The sequence below is a fragment of the Wyeomyia smithii genome, chromosome 2 (assembly GCF_029784165.1).
Source record: "Wyeomyia smithii strain HCP4-BCI-WySm-NY-G18 chromosome 2, ASM2978416v1, whole genome shotgun sequence".
Lineage (NCBI taxonomy): Eukaryota > Metazoa > Arthropoda > Insecta > Diptera > Culicidae > Wyeomyia > Wyeomyia smithii.
Genome location: NC_073695.1, coordinates 197,752,875 through 197,770,798, shown reverse-complemented (window position 1 = coordinate 197,770,798; position 17,924 = coordinate 197,752,875). Strand labels below are relative to the sequence as shown.

The 17,924-nt window shown below is 41.9% G+C and overlaps 1 protein-coding gene across 1 annotated transcript; it reads right to left on the bottom strand.

Annotated features, from left to right (window-relative positions):
• Positions 1 to 2,098: 2,098 nt before the first annotated feature.
• On the bottom strand, positions 2,099 to 9,047 carry LOC129725189 (protein gooseberry). The gene is made up of 3 exons (XM_055680715.1): positions 8,664 to 9,047; positions 3,124 to 4,336; positions 2,099 to 2,976 (listed from the first exon to the last, which is right to left on the bottom strand). Exons 1-3 carry the CDS (start codon positions 8,716 to 8,718, stop codon positions 2,832 to 2,834), a joined length of 1,413 nt encoding a protein of 470 aa, XP_055536690.1. The 5' UTR covers positions 8,719 to 9,047; the 3' UTR covers positions 2,099 to 2,831.
• Between the last annotated feature and the right edge of the window lie 8,877 nt (positions 9,048 to 17,924).

Sequence of the window (17,924 nt, the reverse complement as noted above, 5' to 3'; positions counted from 1 at the left end):
ATTCTCATATATGAAATTGAAAATACGTGAAGATTTACCTACCTAATTTATTTAACGACTACGATGACATTCATGTTAGAGAAAGGGGTAGATCGATGGGGTTTGTTTCATTGATTGCTCTATGTAAATAATAAATAAATTCTGTTCCAAGCGAAATAAGCTAATAAGTAGGATCGCGAACCAAATTTTTAAAACTCTCGAAATTTGTTATAGTTTTTTCATGGTTGTGAGTAACACCTAAATGCTATTATGAGTACATATCGATAAAAAATATATAGTTTTAAGCGAACTTTAGGAACTATTCTCGTGCACCTTCTCTAGCATGGGCCCCCTCGATCTTATGAGGATTTTACGGCTGATTTGTAGCAGTTTGTGAGAATAATAGGATTAATGCCCTGTTTTAAAGGACAAGCAATCAAAACTTCTTCAAGTGCATCGTAAAACTGATATTGTTACTTGGGTTATTTAGGTAATCTTTTGCAGTTTTTGAAGAAAATAGATTTAAAAAAAACGAGCTTTTTCCGATAATTAGTTTTTGATTTTTCTATTAACTTGGAACAAAATTTTGTTCCAAAGCACAAAATGGAATCTTTTGCCTATAGAAACGTCTATGCAAAGTTTCAGCCAAACCAAAATAAAAATTAAAAAAAAATTGAAACTGTGACATTTATTTGGAAAAGCTCGCTTTCAAATCTCAAAAACATTAAAAATCGTGTTTGAGTTTTGAAAACGAGCCGTTTATTTTTATATTCAGATTTTTCAAAACTAAACGACGGTGACTTCGAATCTAGAACGACGCTTACCGACCTTGAGAAAATATTCTAAAAAGTATGAACTTCACATACTTCAACTAATTTCTCAATAAATTCTTGAATATCTTTACGAAAGGCCTTGGATGCATAGGCGTAATTATATTTCGTCCTTGTTCAGATAAACGGATTAGAAATTATTAGGCTGCTGACGACACATATAATACACATAAAGTTTTTTAAATAGAGAAAGGATATATTACTGCTGCGTTCACGGCTTATGAAAGGGGAAAACTTTTCTGTATATTCTCAAGAGCCGCTAGAATAGGAATGTTGTATAGAAAAGAAGCGAAATGTAAATCTTTTTTTTTTTTTTTTTTATTCTCGCTTATTTTCCGTCGGTCTAGTTCCGCCACTGTTGTGGCCAATCACCGACGCCCAGGGAGGCGACTCCACACCCAAGACCCTAACTCACGACCCGTTTATTAACGGACCGGCGCCAACGGCTTTACTTCCTCATGCGATGGAAGGCGTGATCCCAGAGATTTTTCGCCTCAGAAAATCTCCCGATGTCGGCTAGGATTGAATCTAGACCAGTTGGGTTGGTTGTGAGTGGATCACGCCACCTCACAACCATCGACACCTATGTCGGCGGTGGGATTCGAACCCAGGCGTCGAGCGTGGTTGGCGGAGACGTTACCAACCACACTAGGCCCCCGCTCATGTAAATCTTTTTTCGTGCGATGTTGTATTTGTGTGATATTATCTGTGTAATTCTATGATAGCTGAATCAATTTGGGTACACAGAAACCTCACCAAAAAGTTCTAAACATGAAAAATCGCCCAAAGATCGTCAAAAAGATTTGCCAGCACGACATTATTATTTGAAAACTTTGCAAGCGAAGGCTCTGCTCAACAAAAAAAAATTCACGTAGGGTAAGGAACGGCTCAAGCAGTGGCGCCTATTTCAATCAGTCGAAGAAAACAGGCCTCAAACTCCTGAAGATAGAGAACAAATTGATATACTTCTGTTTGAATCTCAGCCAACGCATTTCGAGTATTTCGTCTCAATACACAGGCGATTCCTAAAGCTGCTTAGAATATGTTCCCTATCCTAGTATCAACAATAAACACATTTCTTAGCGCAATTTGCTTTAGTACGATATCTCTGTTAAAAAGGGGATGCGTCAATTCTAATCTTTCAAAATAAAGATAGCTTCTTTTACATATATTCTGGAGTATCAAATTCACACTAGGTAAAGGTAAAGGATTTCACAGAAAGACGAAGAAAATACCACAAATGATTATTTCTTTTAAGGTTTGTACATTTTATTTCAAGATAATCTCTGTTTGTACTAAATACATAAATACGATTGATGACCTAATATCTAACATAAGGAAATGTACTAATTGTACTCTGTTTTGTTACCTTTCTACTTTACCTCTGCACTCTAAACTTCAGCCTACGTTCGTTTCTTACATGCTAAAACAGTCTGATAAATTTTCTCTCGTCATATTTTTCCTAACTGTCATAAGCGGTACTAAAAGCTACTCTGCTAAACTATTCCTAGCGCGCTCAGGTGAACAGAAAACGTCGTAATAATCACCTCTCCAAGCGGAGTCCAAATATTTACAAATGCCGCACCGCGATGTGGCCGCGCAAGAACTCGTAAAAATTAGCTAAGGTACATTCAGAAAGGTAAATCCGTCCGTTCGTTCGTCCGGGCAGGGTGGCCTGTAGCGAGAACGCCAAACCGAAAGTTATTGCCGTTGCTGCCACCACCACGAAGCTCACGAGTCACGAGGGCGATCGGTGCTGGCTCTAAAATAACATCGCGCCCAAGTTTCGACCCAACCCATCCTAGGCTACCTCCGTTCGCAAACACTTTATGAATTATGCATTCGACGCCGTTGCCGGTGCAACTTCGTGACGCGTTACGCGTTTGCAATGTGAGCGACTGGCGAGGCAACAACAGCTGCAACAGTTAATTATGATTAATTTATTGTTTTTTTTTCAGCCTCAGTCCGCACGGGTTGATTGAATCCCCCCGGAACGTGGGTGGATGTGTGTTTGTGTACGATCTAGTGCAGACGGCTCATATCCAAACCGCTCAGCTGGCCAAAGTAGGGATATCCGGACTTAGCTTCCGCGGCTGCGGCGGCGGCAGCAGCGGCCGAACTCGGGTAGTGATGATGGTGGTGGCTCATGTTGTTTGAAAAGAATGAACTGTGGAGGGAGGAGGAGATGAGAGAAAATGTTTGATTAGTTTTTTTTCTACCAGTGTTGTAGGTGTAATTATCGGCGGAAGTGAAAGTGAGTTTTTGTTTTGTTTCGACTGATTGGGGGCGGAGGTGTTAATTGGTTGACACTTACCTATAAGCGTCCCATTCGGCGGCTTTGTGGGCGGAGTGGGTGGAGCGCCATTGAGAATTTCCGTTGTCCATTGCGGTGGCAGCGAGGTTGGTGGTGTTGTTTGTTGTGTATGCGGAACTCATCGCGTAGGACTGCGCGTGGTTGTTGTCCAACATGGAGAAGTAGTTGTAGTTGGCGGAAGAGTTCTGCACTGGCGATGAGGAAGGTGCCATTTTGCTGTTGTTGGTGTGTACCGGACTGATGGAGGTTGGTGGGCTGAGCGACGCTGGTGGACTCATGGTGGCCGAAGTCGGGTGGATCATGGTTTGGGCTAACGGGTTGTAGGCGGTCTGGGAAGGTGCATGAATGGAGGCTTGGTTTACCGCTGGATAGCAGGGTTGACCCCAGGATTGCATTGAGGATGCGAAGCCGGCTGAGTTGGTGACCACCGGGGCGGAGACAGCAGCAGCAGCGGCCGCTGCTGAAACAGCTGCTTGCTGTTCGAATTGCGATGGATACTGAGAGTTGAAAGCCGAGAGTTGTGAGGAGTTCATGTGCTTGCGAAGGCGAGCACGGCGATTGGAGAACCAGACCTGCACGCGAGCCTCCGTGAGTCGCGTTTTCTGAGCAAGCTCCTCACGGGTGTAAACATCCGGATACTGAGTTCTAGCGAATGCAACCTCCAGCGCTTCCAGCTGCTCTCCGTTGAAAGTAGTCCGAGAGCGTCGCTGTTTGCGTTTAAGTTCAAACCCTGGCTCGGAAGCGGTGTCGCTATCATCATCATCATCACACGAAGATCCCCCAAGAATTCCATTGATCGAGTGATTTCCTCGCATTTCAAAATCACCATGACGTCCTCCCTTCAGCAGTCGGGTGATGGAGCTGATCGATGGAGCCGAGTTTTTATCGCAAATTCCTTCTTTGATGAGGTTCTCTCGAATTTCCCAGCTAAAGATTCCGGGATTGGCTTTGCGCATCTCTTCGATCTTGGTCTCGATTTCCGGGGTAGACACACGCGGTTTTGATCCACCGATAACACCCGGTCGAATCGATCCGGTCTCCTGGTAGCGATTGAGGATCTTCGACACACAGCCGTGCGACACGCGCAGCTGCCGGGAGATAACGCAGGGCCGAACGCCACTGGCTGCGAGCTCGACTATCTTCAGCCGAGTGTGATTGGGTAGCGGACGTCCGTTAATGAACACTCCTCCGAGCTGATTCACGCGTCCCTGTCCTGTAAGCGAAAGGAAAAGAGAGAAAAAGAACACCTCATTAGAGAAACCTGTTCAAAGATTTGCTAGGTGACCACCGTCGCAACAAGTTGCTGGTGCGGGTGGTCCGACTTCAAAGCGGTGATGCCGCTCAGTGCCGGGTCGGTATGAGAAATTAGTCCAATTCTTTGCTGTTTGGTGCTTCGTCATCGGACGAAGCCCGGCGAGTGTCACACATTGTTGTGTCATCATCCATCGGCGAGAGGAGCGAAGCGAAGAATGGAATAAAAGAGCAAGAATGAGTACAAGATCGGATCTTGTAATAGGGCCAGCAAATGGGTGTAAGCTTTTGTTCGAACGGGTCCTTTGAACTGTAACAGAGCCGAAAATTTAGGTTTGGGATTAGGAGGTTTGGGTGTGGTACGCTTAGGATACTTAGTATCGGGTAAAGGTTCGTGGGTGATCGATTTTCCGAATGATATGAGATGAAGCTGAGCTGAGAAAGCGGAATTAACTCGTCACTTTGCACAGTACACGAAGTCGCGCGTGAGGCTGGAGAATAAATTAATTTTTCGAGAACGGAAATGTACGGATAACTGCGGGAACGCCTGCGAAGGGCGATTGGTTTTGATTAAAATCTCGTGATCTAAGACCGCGAAGGCGGCGTGTCGCTTTTGATCATTGTGCAAGTCGGGGGGCCCCAGGAGCAACAGCAACGAGAGGAGCAATTTTTATTTTCATCTTCTGCTTTGCACCACCGGACGGATGGGACGTTCTGAGCCGCTTGCCAGTGTCAGTGGATTAAAATCTGACTGCTATCTGACACACATTCACACCACATGGAACCGGTTCCGTTGGCTTGCTGGACTGAGAATCTCGAAGGAACCCAGGAGAGCAATTTGTCAACAAATCGTGTGTCTGTTGAACTCTCGTGGCCTCCAAATGTAGGATCGATAAGGGATCCGCGAGACAGAATGTCATACTTGCCACACTTGATACCTGAGAGCAGCTTCAATCCACGTACGGTTGATGGAATTTCCGCCATGACTAACTGCGACACCTTAGCGCCGCTTCTGTCTGCTTAAAGTCATTAGTACATCAGGCAGCCGAAGGCACTCCTTCCCGCAGTTTCCTCCAGGATGCTGCATCAATCATAAACCTGCAGATCCTGAGCTTAACACAATGTAGAATGAAACGATCGCGTCCAGACGAGCGTCGACCTTGGCACAGACGTTTCGCTCGCAGTACGTATTTGATTGCACTTCAATTAGGCGCGAATCGCTATTAATTATTCATCACCTCTTGGGCCTTCTAGCGGCCGGCCCCCGAGGAATACCGAGGTGTGGCACAAAAGGCAAAAATTGACCGAAACAAAATACCGAAACGATCATTAGGCTACTGTTTCGTCTGCCTTCTCGCGAGCCGGACCCCAAAAGATTGGATCTTCCGTGCGATGGGGGCTCATTTATCATTCGACAGATGCCGTCGTCGCCGCCACCGTCGTCGCCCAGCAATTCACGCCGCCATTCCGCGGTTGGATATTTCATTTCTCCTTCTCTGGCTCTCTATTGTGGATAGTAGCTTAATTAGAATTTAATGGATTTTAAAGCTTGCCGTTCGGTGTTTGCCACTCGAGGTATTCAAATTCCATTGCCCGCTCGGAAGTGCTACGTACAGAACGCGTCGCACTTGAAAGCGTGAAAATTTCACTTAGCACCCTGCGATGGAAATGCGTGAAAAACTAATTTACTTTTACCCGCGCCATGGAAGCTTTGCGTTTGTAATTTTGAGAGGAAAACAAAACCGATTTCCGAGCCTGGGATTGTCTTCGCTCAAATGGCCCTACAGTGAGGAACAAACAATCGTCGCTCAAAGTCGTAAAATGTGAAGACGAATTGATCCGTCCATTGTGGCCGGGGTCAGTACGCCTTCTCGCATATGATCTTGTCTTCCTCGAAACGGACACAAAAGGACTCAAATTAGATTTTGCTTGCTGAATGGGCCTGACAATAGAGATTAGCTGCCTCCTTGGAAGCTACGTGTGTGATCGTCTTGCAGGGATTCGAACCGAGCCGGGCTCAAGTGCTGCGAGCTTTTCTGCAGCAAACTGCTCCAGAACCCGTAGCAATCGACTACCATATGATTCCGGCGATTGGCAGAAGTGAGCATGATGAATGTGAATAACATGTTTACACGTTGTATATTAAAATCTGATTGCAGGTTACCTTTTTCTGCCGACACCGTGGTTTACAGCTCCACTGCAATCGATCAATCGTTCGATCTCTGCCCCGACTGCAGATCACGATGTTTGATTTCGAATGCACTTCTTTGGTACGAACTGCGTGGAGAGACGCCGGACGACATGGTGCAGTGCAGTATATAATTAGATGCGAATGCATGCAGTTATTAGCCGCTCACCGTGCGCGGTTGATTCCCGTCGGATTCAACGAGTTCAGAACGGAGGACCCAAAGTAGACCACCTGTAGGGGCAGGAGGAAAAGTGACTCATCATTTCCCTGATCGACGCGTAGAGCGATCGTTCGCACTAGGCCACGCGAGGCGATGAAATTGAATTAGTGACCTATAAATCAGGCCCGATCAATGAAGCCTTTCGAAATGATCATTCAAAGGACCATAAATTTCGCCACGACACGAGAAGATATTGGTGCGCAGCGGCCGTCTGCATCGGCTCCGGAGCGAACGTGTTGAAAAGATAAATGGTCTTCTTAGTACACATGCTCTGGGTGACGGCGTTTTGCGTTCCCGCGTTCCCGAGTAGGATTCCATCTGGTTGGTTTCGGCAATTTGATTAAATTTTGCTCACTTGCCCTGCCTCCCGTAGATTGGACCGAGCGTAGAGATCGAACGCGATCAATTGATTAAAATGTATGCAGCAGTACGCCGCCGGCGGCTGTACTTTATCATATAAATTGATCATTTAGTTTATAAATATATTAAACATCCATATAAATTATTACATTAGGAGGGTCCGGTGCCGGGACCTTCGAGATCGAGAGTGAACCCGGTACGTGCCCGAGCCTAACTTCGCAAAATTTATGCTGGCTGCCTTTTCATCCGCTCTTTCGCAAAAGATCACGATTCCCGCCGAACGGCTTCCCGAAGAAGAACCCCTTCGAGAGGTAATAAAATATTTCCAATACTATTACATTATCATTATGGCATCTCGACGCGAAATCCCTGGCCAGGCTCAGCGGCTTGCCGAGGGATCATCGTGCGGTGTGTTATTGTTGAAAACAGGAATTACTGAAAATAAGATCAAAGGCGGTTTGCCGCCCACTCGCGGTGCGCGATGATATGGTAGGAGGGAACCTCTAAGACCCCAGGGCCAGGCGAGCAGCAAATTTTGTAATAAAATATGTGCGCACCCTTCGCCTGTTTGGCCACATGGAAAGAAGGGAGAAGATGTACGTGTCCGAGTCGCGCCAGCGTGTCTGGGAAGTGCCGTGCAGTGCATCCGGGACTCTGCGGGAATTGCTCAGAAGAGCACTGCCGATATTGGCGATAAAATTGTACGATTCCGGAAAGTCTGCTCTAACCCGAACAATCTTCTGGTCAGTTACTGAATGCTCTCCGCTTTCTCACCGAATCTCTAGTTTCGCATGAACTGCACTGAGCTCACGCAAAATTGCCAATCCACTCACCACGTAATAAGCTTATCTTAATCCCCGATCTACAAGCAACTCAACACCCGATAGGATCAGCATGAAACTCGTCCGGCAAAGAGCGCATCCGAACGAGAAAAAAAAGATCAATTTAATCCTCTTCCAACCAACGGACCCGCTCGGCTTGAAAAGCCAGAAGAAAGCAGCCAAAGCTCATTTCCCGAGTCCCTAACAATAACCAAACAATAACATATTTACAATCATTAATCTTGTTAGCCCTGTAGGAACAGAGAAACGCTTCTCCGTCGGCATTATCCTTTTGAAGCGACCTTCTGTTACAATTATTTCTCACCCTGTTCGGCGGTTTTCCGAAGCCCTTCCAACGCACCGTGATCGATTACGGGCGGTTGGAAGCGGGAAATAAAAAAGAAATTATTCATGATCAGACAACTTTCCCCCTTAAGAGATGTTATAAAGCCCCGTATTCTTACACGGTATCCTACCAGGACCTTCTGCCGGTTCCCGGCTGTTACCATTAGGTGAAGATCAATTTTTCTCACCTCTATGCGCCGAAGGATCGCTATGATTTATGATCGCGCCTATCAAACATATGTCTAACACACAACTGCTGTTATTTTTCTCTTTTGATGAGAAAACGATCGCCGCTATGAAAGCGGACAACTTGAACTTTGATTGAATGATCATGACTGTTCAAATTGGAACCTACCTTGAAATGGATATCCAGAGAATATCGGTGACATATTCAAACCAGCAACTGCCATCGTTGTTGTCTTTCGTACGTGAATTGAATCTCACAAAACAAACCGAACGTCACTTATTGATTCACCGAAACAGTTCTTGAATGTCTCTGCCTACGCTATCCGACTTCACCGGTAACGCTTTCAAAACAAAAATCCTCTCTACTGTTTGCACTGTTTACAAGCCGAAACTTCGCTGCCCGCTCAAAACAAAACAAACACTTTTTACACAGTGGCTCAGAGAGAACAAAATAAACTTCTTAAGCTACAACATAAACAGAACTTTAGCTCAAATTCCTTACGACTGCGTTGTTGCTTCTTGAGGAGTTGGCACCTTACTGACTGAGTACGATCTCAAGACGGCAGGTTCTTTGCTCCGTGCGTTCGCATCGACTCAGCCAAATCTGTTTTCGTTTTGTTTCCTCTCCCATTCTACGCTTCATCTCAACCAGCTTGCTTGCTCACTCGCTCCACCATCATCAAAACCGTTCGCCCTCTTTTTCCAACATCCATTCGAGCTGCAGCGCAGCTCAGCAAGCCACGCAACCCTCCGAAGCCACGCCCCACACAAAGTTACTTTCGCCTTGCCTGCTTCTCTTAACATTCCGTCCGTCCATTGCAAAACCAACACACAGAGGATCGGAATCGACGAACCGCACCGATTGGTCAACACCCGCGCGCACGCACACACACCCGCAAAGGCGCGAGCACCCACGGTGCAATCAACAGAAATGTCACCCACTCGGATCGCATTTTTCTCCTGGATAATGATCGATGTTCCGTTTTTCCCGGAGTAGTAATCCTTATCAGTAGCACGGAACCCTCCGGGGCTTTGATCTTTGCCGGTCGTGTCGGTTCCTTACCGTAAGATCCCGACCGCCGTGATCGATATATTACTCGTTATTATTGTTACTGTTTTTATTGTTGCCCGCTTAACAGACGGCTCATTTTTCAGGGATTTAGTGAAGGGATGTTTTATGACCAACCGCAAGGACCGTGTTCTCCTTGTACCGTTGGCGTTGGTGGTCCCTCCTCGGGCAGGCGCGGTGACAAATGGGAAAAAACTGCCACAGCTATAAAACGATGATTGTTTAGTTTGGGTTTATTTTTTTGCTTGTTCTTGTACATGAACCGTGCGGCAGCAAACATGGCGGCGTCAAAAAAGGGTCGCTTAGAAGCGATAATTGAATATTTTATGAACAGAGGGTTGCTCGGAGTGTGCGTTTGATACGGTGAGTGTAAGGTCAAAAAACCATCCAATTTGTGTATAAAGATGGTAGGTGAATTGATAGAGCTTCTAACTGTTTTAATCGTAATACTAAGTAATAAGTAATCGATAACGGTCAAATTATAATTGCCAACTGTAGTTTAATTAAACCATCAGAAAGGTATACTGTTCTAGTTTGGTATTGATGCCTAAATTGATACATAATATGAACTTCCGATATATGATGATTTTTTCTATTCCAAAACCATTACAATTATTCCTCGCTAGAACGTAACCTACCTTACAACGTAACCTCTTAACCGATATAACGTAATAATCTACTACATATAACGTAATTTTTCTCCCAGCTTGTCCCGAGGAACGATGAATAAATTTTATGACAAAATATATATGATGAAAAAGCAATAATTTGAAAAATAATAAAATTTTCCGACATTCAACGTCTGCCTGTAAACAAATTTTCATTTATTTTTACACTTCCGAGATTCATAAAAAAATATGTTGCCCAGGATATTACGCGACACCCGGATTACTATAACAAAGAAATTTTAATTTTCATTGTTCATAGTTTTCATAGCATATACGTTGATTAGAATTCCGTACTTTCATTCGTACAAATTAGTATCAATGACTTTTTTTTGTTCACACAACATTTATTTGACACAGCAAGTATCAATGACTTGTTGACTCTGAGTGAAAAAATATACAGAAAATTCGAATGATTCTCTACGATTAGGTTTTTGCAACTTCTCTCGCTAAGTTTCAACGAGTTTGAATCATCAAGCACCTTTAGAAGATTTTAGTTAGTTTCCCATCCCTGAAACGAATATTGAGTTTTTAATACTAATAAAGAAATTCAAATAAATTACTACTTATTTATTTTTAATTTATTTATTTAATATTTTGGGTTCTAAATCATCACTTCACGCAACGAAAATTAAGAACAAAAATAGTTATTAAATTTAAAATCATTAATAAAAATGAGAACAAATCTATATAGCTACGAGTGAATAATTACACTGATAAACACATGATCTGCCCTACAGCTCGAACTGGAAATAAATGAAAAATTATAGTTTGTTAACCATTCTTGTGAATTTTGGTGCCCTTAGTGAGCATAACTTTTTTATAGACAAAAATAAGTTTTCTCATAAGCCAACGAAGAAGCGACTTACCCGGTGAGCAATTACTCTACCGCACTTTGACGCACTTCTGCATACACTAGGAGCACCAAAGTTCACAAAAATGGTTAAAAAGTTATAAAATTTTCCAACCTGCTTTTTTCTGGTTTTGGTAATAAATAATTTAAACAACTGTCATAACAAAATGTTTACTAATAATAGTATTGTCTTACGATCTTATATATGTGTTGATGTGAGATTTCGGAAAACTAATTTAATTTAATTTAAAAGGTTGGCTGGATAACTGTTGCCTTATGCTTTTCGCGCAAATCAATCCGAAACTTGTGTGAATAGGAAAAATACTGTAACTGTTCTGACACGAAATTTTGCGTGTGTAAAACCTGCTTTTGTATAATAAGATTCATTAACAGGCACTTCCCATTCGAAAAGTTATAAATGTAAACGGTTATATTTTTTGAAAATAACACTGGTCAATAGAAATGCGGCCCTAAAGCTCACACTGGAAAAAAAAAAACATTATAGCTTTTTACCCATTCCTGTGAATTTTGGGTTCCAAACGTATTTTTATAGACCTCAATGAGTTTTCTCGTAAACATAACGTTGAAGCGACGAACCCGGCAAGCAGTTACTATGTGATACTTGGACATTAGTTCACGTTTGAAGCACCAAATTTAACAGAAATAGTTAGAAAAACTATAATCTGTCAAGGACATCTATTTTGTGCTTTAAGGTAGCATTTTAGCGCTTTTCTCGACCACCCAAGGTTGCAGAACCAATTAATCGTTTTTTTAGTGTAAACTGTTTTAATAAAAAATGAACTTTAAAAAGTATATAGTGCTATACTGCCCATAATCGCATATTTGTAACATTTGCAAAATTGGTTGTTCGAGCAAATCGCACTTTTATATTTTGACCTTAAATGCATTGTTCCTAATATATTCTTGCAAATAGACACTTTAACTAAACTTAGAATCATGAAGAAAGCACTACTTTAAACTATGTATACAATGAATATTACTTTTGAAGTCAAATTGGTTGAAATTTTTGCAATGATACATTTATGCCGTCACTTTCAAACCACTTTTGGAATATATCACAGGGAAAATGAAGTTTTTCATGTATTCAACAAGCATGAGCTGAACATCAGAAACGGATCACCGGTGGTTGGTTACCGGACCAGAATAACTTCCGAGTTCCCAAGGATGCAGATGTGGATTTGGATGGAAACTTTTTTGACAAAAAAGTTGAAAAAGTTAAGTAGTGTGACAATCATGCGGTTATTTACGCTATGTGACAAAACAACTTGGTATTTTTTACGGCTTTTTTCAAACAAACATAAGCATATTTTTCCAGATGTAAAAAGTACATACTATTCTAAGCATTTCTCAATAAAAAGCACGAAATCCATAAAATGTCGAATGTTACAATTATGCGATTACAGGCAGTATACGCCTTTTTCTAAACATTTCAACCTCTAAACATTTGGGAACATTGTTAGAAATCATTAGAACTAGAAATTGAAGTTTCTTATGTCGTTTTCGTTTTCGCGGTGTAGCTACCCTTTTTCCGTGCTATACTTTGCAGCTTCAAATAAAACATTTTCAGTGTCATTGCATTGGTATGCGTAATAATGGGATAGCTGTCATTTCGTTTTGTTTTGGTCATTATCGCATTCGTCATTTTGTATCGTTTCTATTTCATATGTTCATCTCGCAAATGTGCTAAGAAAAAATTTACCTATCACTTTACCATGTGGAACGAAAACCAAAACAAACCAGTTTTGACACATACGTGTGAATGTGTTGGTAACTTTCTACAGTACACTCTGCTTTTTTCGGGTGTCATCAGTGACAGAAAAAGTATAGGGAGAAAAGAATAAAACATTTTCGGTGTCAAAAGTGTCGTTTGAGTGTAGCTACACCGCGAAAACGAAAACGACATTATGAAACAAGAATGAGCAGCTTGTTTTCGGGCAACTACAGTGCTTTTATTCTTCAATGAATGTACATTTTATAAAAGAATATTATCTTATGGTATTTCAAACAATAAACAAGTGAATTTTCGAACAAGTTCTTGAAACAAAACATGTAATAAATAATGTAATAAATTTGTAATGGGAATATTAGCTTCTTTACACCACAATCTGATCCGAGAATTGCTCACTCAAGATCTCGCCTTCAATTACCAAAGAACTAGCTAGAATTTGACTTGGGTAGGGGGGAAAGTGTCGGTCGATCTCTTTTCAAAATTTTGTTAGCTAAATTAGGTTGGTATTTAAAAAAAAACTAGATAAATATTTTTTAAATATTTATTTTTTATTATAACCAATGGCTAGATGAACTTTTCTAAAAAAAAAGAAAAAATAAAGGTTTTTCATCCGCTAGGATGAAGACTTTGGAAGAGGTTTTCCTCTTCCCCCTGACTTCCCTTGACTACATCTGTTAGTAAATCTTAGAAGGTTGACATAAAAATTGTTTGTCTAATTTTGTGTTTCAGGTATGAAATGTGCATTCGTGTACAAAACTAAACTAACTTGATGTAATTTTCTCTGTCAAGAGGCATCTAACTGACTTCTAAATCACGAAATGTTTAATTAGTCAAATGATGTCATATGGCATCATTGGTTTGATTTGGGTTAAAACAATAAAAGGTAAACCTTTACTCAGCCAGCTAAAACTCGTAGGTGGCTTCAAACTAGTGGGAATAAACCATTCACCAGCATAAAACTGTTTAAACAGCAGGAGATGGAGGGGAGTCGAAGGGAAAGCCCCAAAGTTTTTACCCCCCTACCCACTAACATGAAATGTTTCTAACTTTTTTTATTCTTGACCGATTGGTTTCTGTAAATCTGGATCTCGGGTCCATGTACAGTTGAGACAAATTAGTATAATTGTCAATCAAACAGAACAACATTGGTACCGAAATTCATGAAATCACTACAGGAAATACTTTTTATTCATTTTAAGTCCATCTGATGAGTTGTCATCATGAAATTTGACATGAATATTACCGAGGTTCTTCGTTTTTTTGCTTGCTTATTACCGAGGCCCTACGGGAACCTGTTTTGAAGTGGCCATTCCGGGGACAACTCGTAAGATGGAATCAAAATGGATGAAAATCAACTTCTGATGAGGATTCTATAAAACATGGCCTCCGAGTAGAACTTGCTCTAGTGTTGCCTTTTCAAGAACGTCTCAGCAGATGGACTCAGAATGGATTACAGTCAATTCCTGAAGTGATTTCATGAATTTTGTTAGCAATTTTTTTAAGTTTCATTGTTAAAAGTTAACTTGAATTTTGAACATGGGTCAGGAGATTCGAATTTATGTGAATCATATATCATATTGAAAACATTTCCAATTATGATTGGAAATGTTTGAATTATGATTGAAAACATATCCAATCTTTTGACGGGTCAAGATCCATAATCGGCAGATTATGCTTACCTTACCTTATCAGTCAGCTCCGGTCGAAGTGTCACTCGCTTTTCGTTGAAGTCGTTTCCATTCAGTTCGGTCCATGGATGCAGCTCGCCAGCCATGTCGCATGCGGAGGCCCCTTAGGTCGTCTTCCACTTGATCGAGCCACCTTGCTCGCTGCGCGCCCCTTCGCCTAGTTTCAGTCGGGTCGTTATCAAGATCCATTTTCACCAGGTTGTCGTCCGACATCCTCACGACATGTCAAACCCACCGTAGTCTCCCGATGTTCACCGTTTGAACGATGAGTGGTTTTCCCAGCAGCTGATACAACTCGTGGTTCATCCACCTCCGCTATGATCCATCTTACATATGCACTCAGCCACAGATGGTACGCAACACCTGCCGTTTGAAAACCCAAGGGTTCATTGGTCCTCTACGAGCATGGTGCGAGGTTCGTGGCCGTAGAGGACTACTGATGGACTAAAACATGATAATAATCGGGATTCGAAGTGGTCAGGGAATTCTTATTCTTGATACCCTCGTTACTTGTGATTACCACGTGAACTGCGAAGTCGAACGATGAGTTGCAGCTGCAAACAGGATTTTTTACGGATTACGTAGCCAGCTGAAGTCCCGTAGGCTAATCCTTCCGGTTGTCCTTCACGGTTATGAATCATGGACGCTAAAGCCAATATTTGGTGACAAGTTGGAAAACGGAGTGTGACGCATACGCATGAATCAAGAGTTGTACCAACTGTACAAATATGCTGACATATTTAAGTTGACAAAACACGACAGGTTGCAGAGTGCTGGGCATGTCGCCGGAATGCCTGACGTAAGAGTCGGCAAAACTCTACTAAGTAGAGAACCAAATGAAGTCGTAGATTCCGGGGTAGACCTCGCATCCAGTGGTTATGTGCTATCGGGAAAGATACACGAGCTGCTGGCCTTCAAGGAGACTGAAGAACGGCCATTCAAGATCATCACACCTGGGCATTTACTTTTCGTTCGGCGCTGGGCCACTAGAAGGACTGTTGCCATAAAAGTAAGGTAAAGTAAGTATCTAACTGATTATAAAGCAACATCAATAGGCTGAAACATAACATATGCATTACACAGGACCCGTATTGACTCAATTTACTAAAAATCAAATTTAGTGACATTTACTAAACTGCATTCAAATCCTCAAATAGTTTTAGCTCTATTTGTTTATTCGTACTTATTATCAATGAGAAACTAGAGTAATAATTAATATACATGGCTAACGACTGGTCTTAGTTTTGTCGATAAGGCTCATTTGGCTTGCTCAGTTTCCTCTGTCTTCTATCAACAAATATTATACTACAACCCGTATAAATTGCCGGACGTTTCGGCCGTTATTGATGGCCGTTTTCAAGGAAAGCTGTAATTAATAGTACAAGTTTAGGGGTATAGTACGATGTCAAGTTATGGTCACTGACCTCAATTCTATCGTGTTCGTCTGGATGGATGTTTTTCTATGGTAAGAAGTCTTTGGGGTAGTCTTGTATACGGCGACGAAGTAAATTTTGTAAGGATCTTCATTACAAACTGCTCAATCTGGTCACTGGAAAATCGGTCATGTACTTCATCTAACGCACAATGGTCGGAAAATTAATTGTTTGTTCTCTACTGCAGATCATTTTGTCATGTGAGAAAGTATTGTGGTGACTAGTGCTGGGACTTTGACCCGGATATATTCGTGATCCGGTTATCGGAAGCTCGGGTCACGGATGTGTAAACGAATACTATTCGGATGTCCGGATATCTGGATACGGATAATCGAATAGTCGGATATCCGGATTTTTTTTTCTGTCTTCTAGGCCCGTTCGAATGAAATGTAACGCGAAAAATGGCTTTTTCCACAATCCCCCATCCCCTCGTAAGTAATTATTTACATAATTCTCATTAAACTATGTTCGGATAAAATATCCGGATATCCGGATATCCGACTATCCGAAAATCCGAATATCCTGTCGGATAATATCCGGATATCCGGTTGATCCGGATTTTGGATATTTGTCGGATATCCGGATATTTTAATCCGGATAGTCCCAGCACTAGTGGTGACAAGAGGCTGTCCGTAAACTACGTGAATTCAGGCATATCTCAGTTTTTTTCGAACAATAAAAAAACTCGTCAGTGTATACAAACGAATAATTATACTAATTTTACGTATTCTCAATGTGTTCTGGACCAAATTGGTGTGATATACAGAAAATTTCTCTGATAAATCAACCAAAAATTCAAAATATACAGAAAAAATGAAAAATTTTTAACATTGATTTTTGAAGGGCACAAACAGGACTCTCAGGCACACTATCAGGAGCTCTGCTTACACGTGCTTACATTTGATGTTTTTGAAGGTCAAAATTAGGAAAAATCTGAATATTTTCTACGGGGCTTGCGGCAGACTCTGCTGGGTTGAAATCAAATACTTTTTCGGTTTTAGGAAGCTAATATAACAAGCAATTAATTGTCTGCAAACATACCATAACAGCTGTAGCAAGATTTTATATATTTCAAAATGTTCAGAAAAACTGTTTTCCTTCATTTTTGAGAGAGATAACTTTGGTTGCGTTTTTCATGAAATTCAAATTATGAAAATATGAACTAAACAATCATGTGCACAAAACTTCCTAAATATGAAATTCGCATTTTTGTAATTAATGGAGACCGTCTTATGTGTAACGTTCAGTTCAAAGTGGTGATCTCTGTCGGTAAAGCTTATTGCGGGAACGGTGAGAGCTGTTTATGAGTGCGTGTAAGACCCCAGCATAAGCTATCAATGTCAGTTCGGTGATTAACCGTGTTGTCAGTATTAGCAATGTGACTCATTTCTAGCAAAGGCAGGGTTCAAGAAAATTCGTAAGATCGAACACGTGTTTGGTTTTGACTATGTTTTCCACCATTTTTGTTTTATCCCTTAGGTTAGTTATATAGATGTCACAGCTGTTAGCACCATCCCCGTTAACCGGTTGTACAGTAGAGATGGTCGGGTTTGATGTTTTTCAAACCCGTACCCGACCCGAGCCTGAATTTTTTTTTCGGTCGAAACCCTAGCCCGACCCGAACCCGAACTTTTTTTTTCTTTGAAACCCGAACCCGACCCGAGCCCGAAATTGTGAAACCCGAACCCGAGATTTCATAGATTTTATAGTCGGGTTTCGGGTTTTCATACCCAAACCCGACCTGAACCCGACATTTTCAAACCCGAACCCGAAAATATTTTTTTCACGAAACCCGAACCCGACCCGTACCCGACACTTTCAAAACTTTTCAAACCCGAACCCGACCTGAACCCGTCGGGTACGGGTCGGGCTCGGGTTTCGGGTTTGAAACCCCGTAACCCGACCATCTCTATTGTACAGGTTGATGCTCGATTGGTGTTCGTCTTTGGCAGGTTGCGTGTCATGCACTACA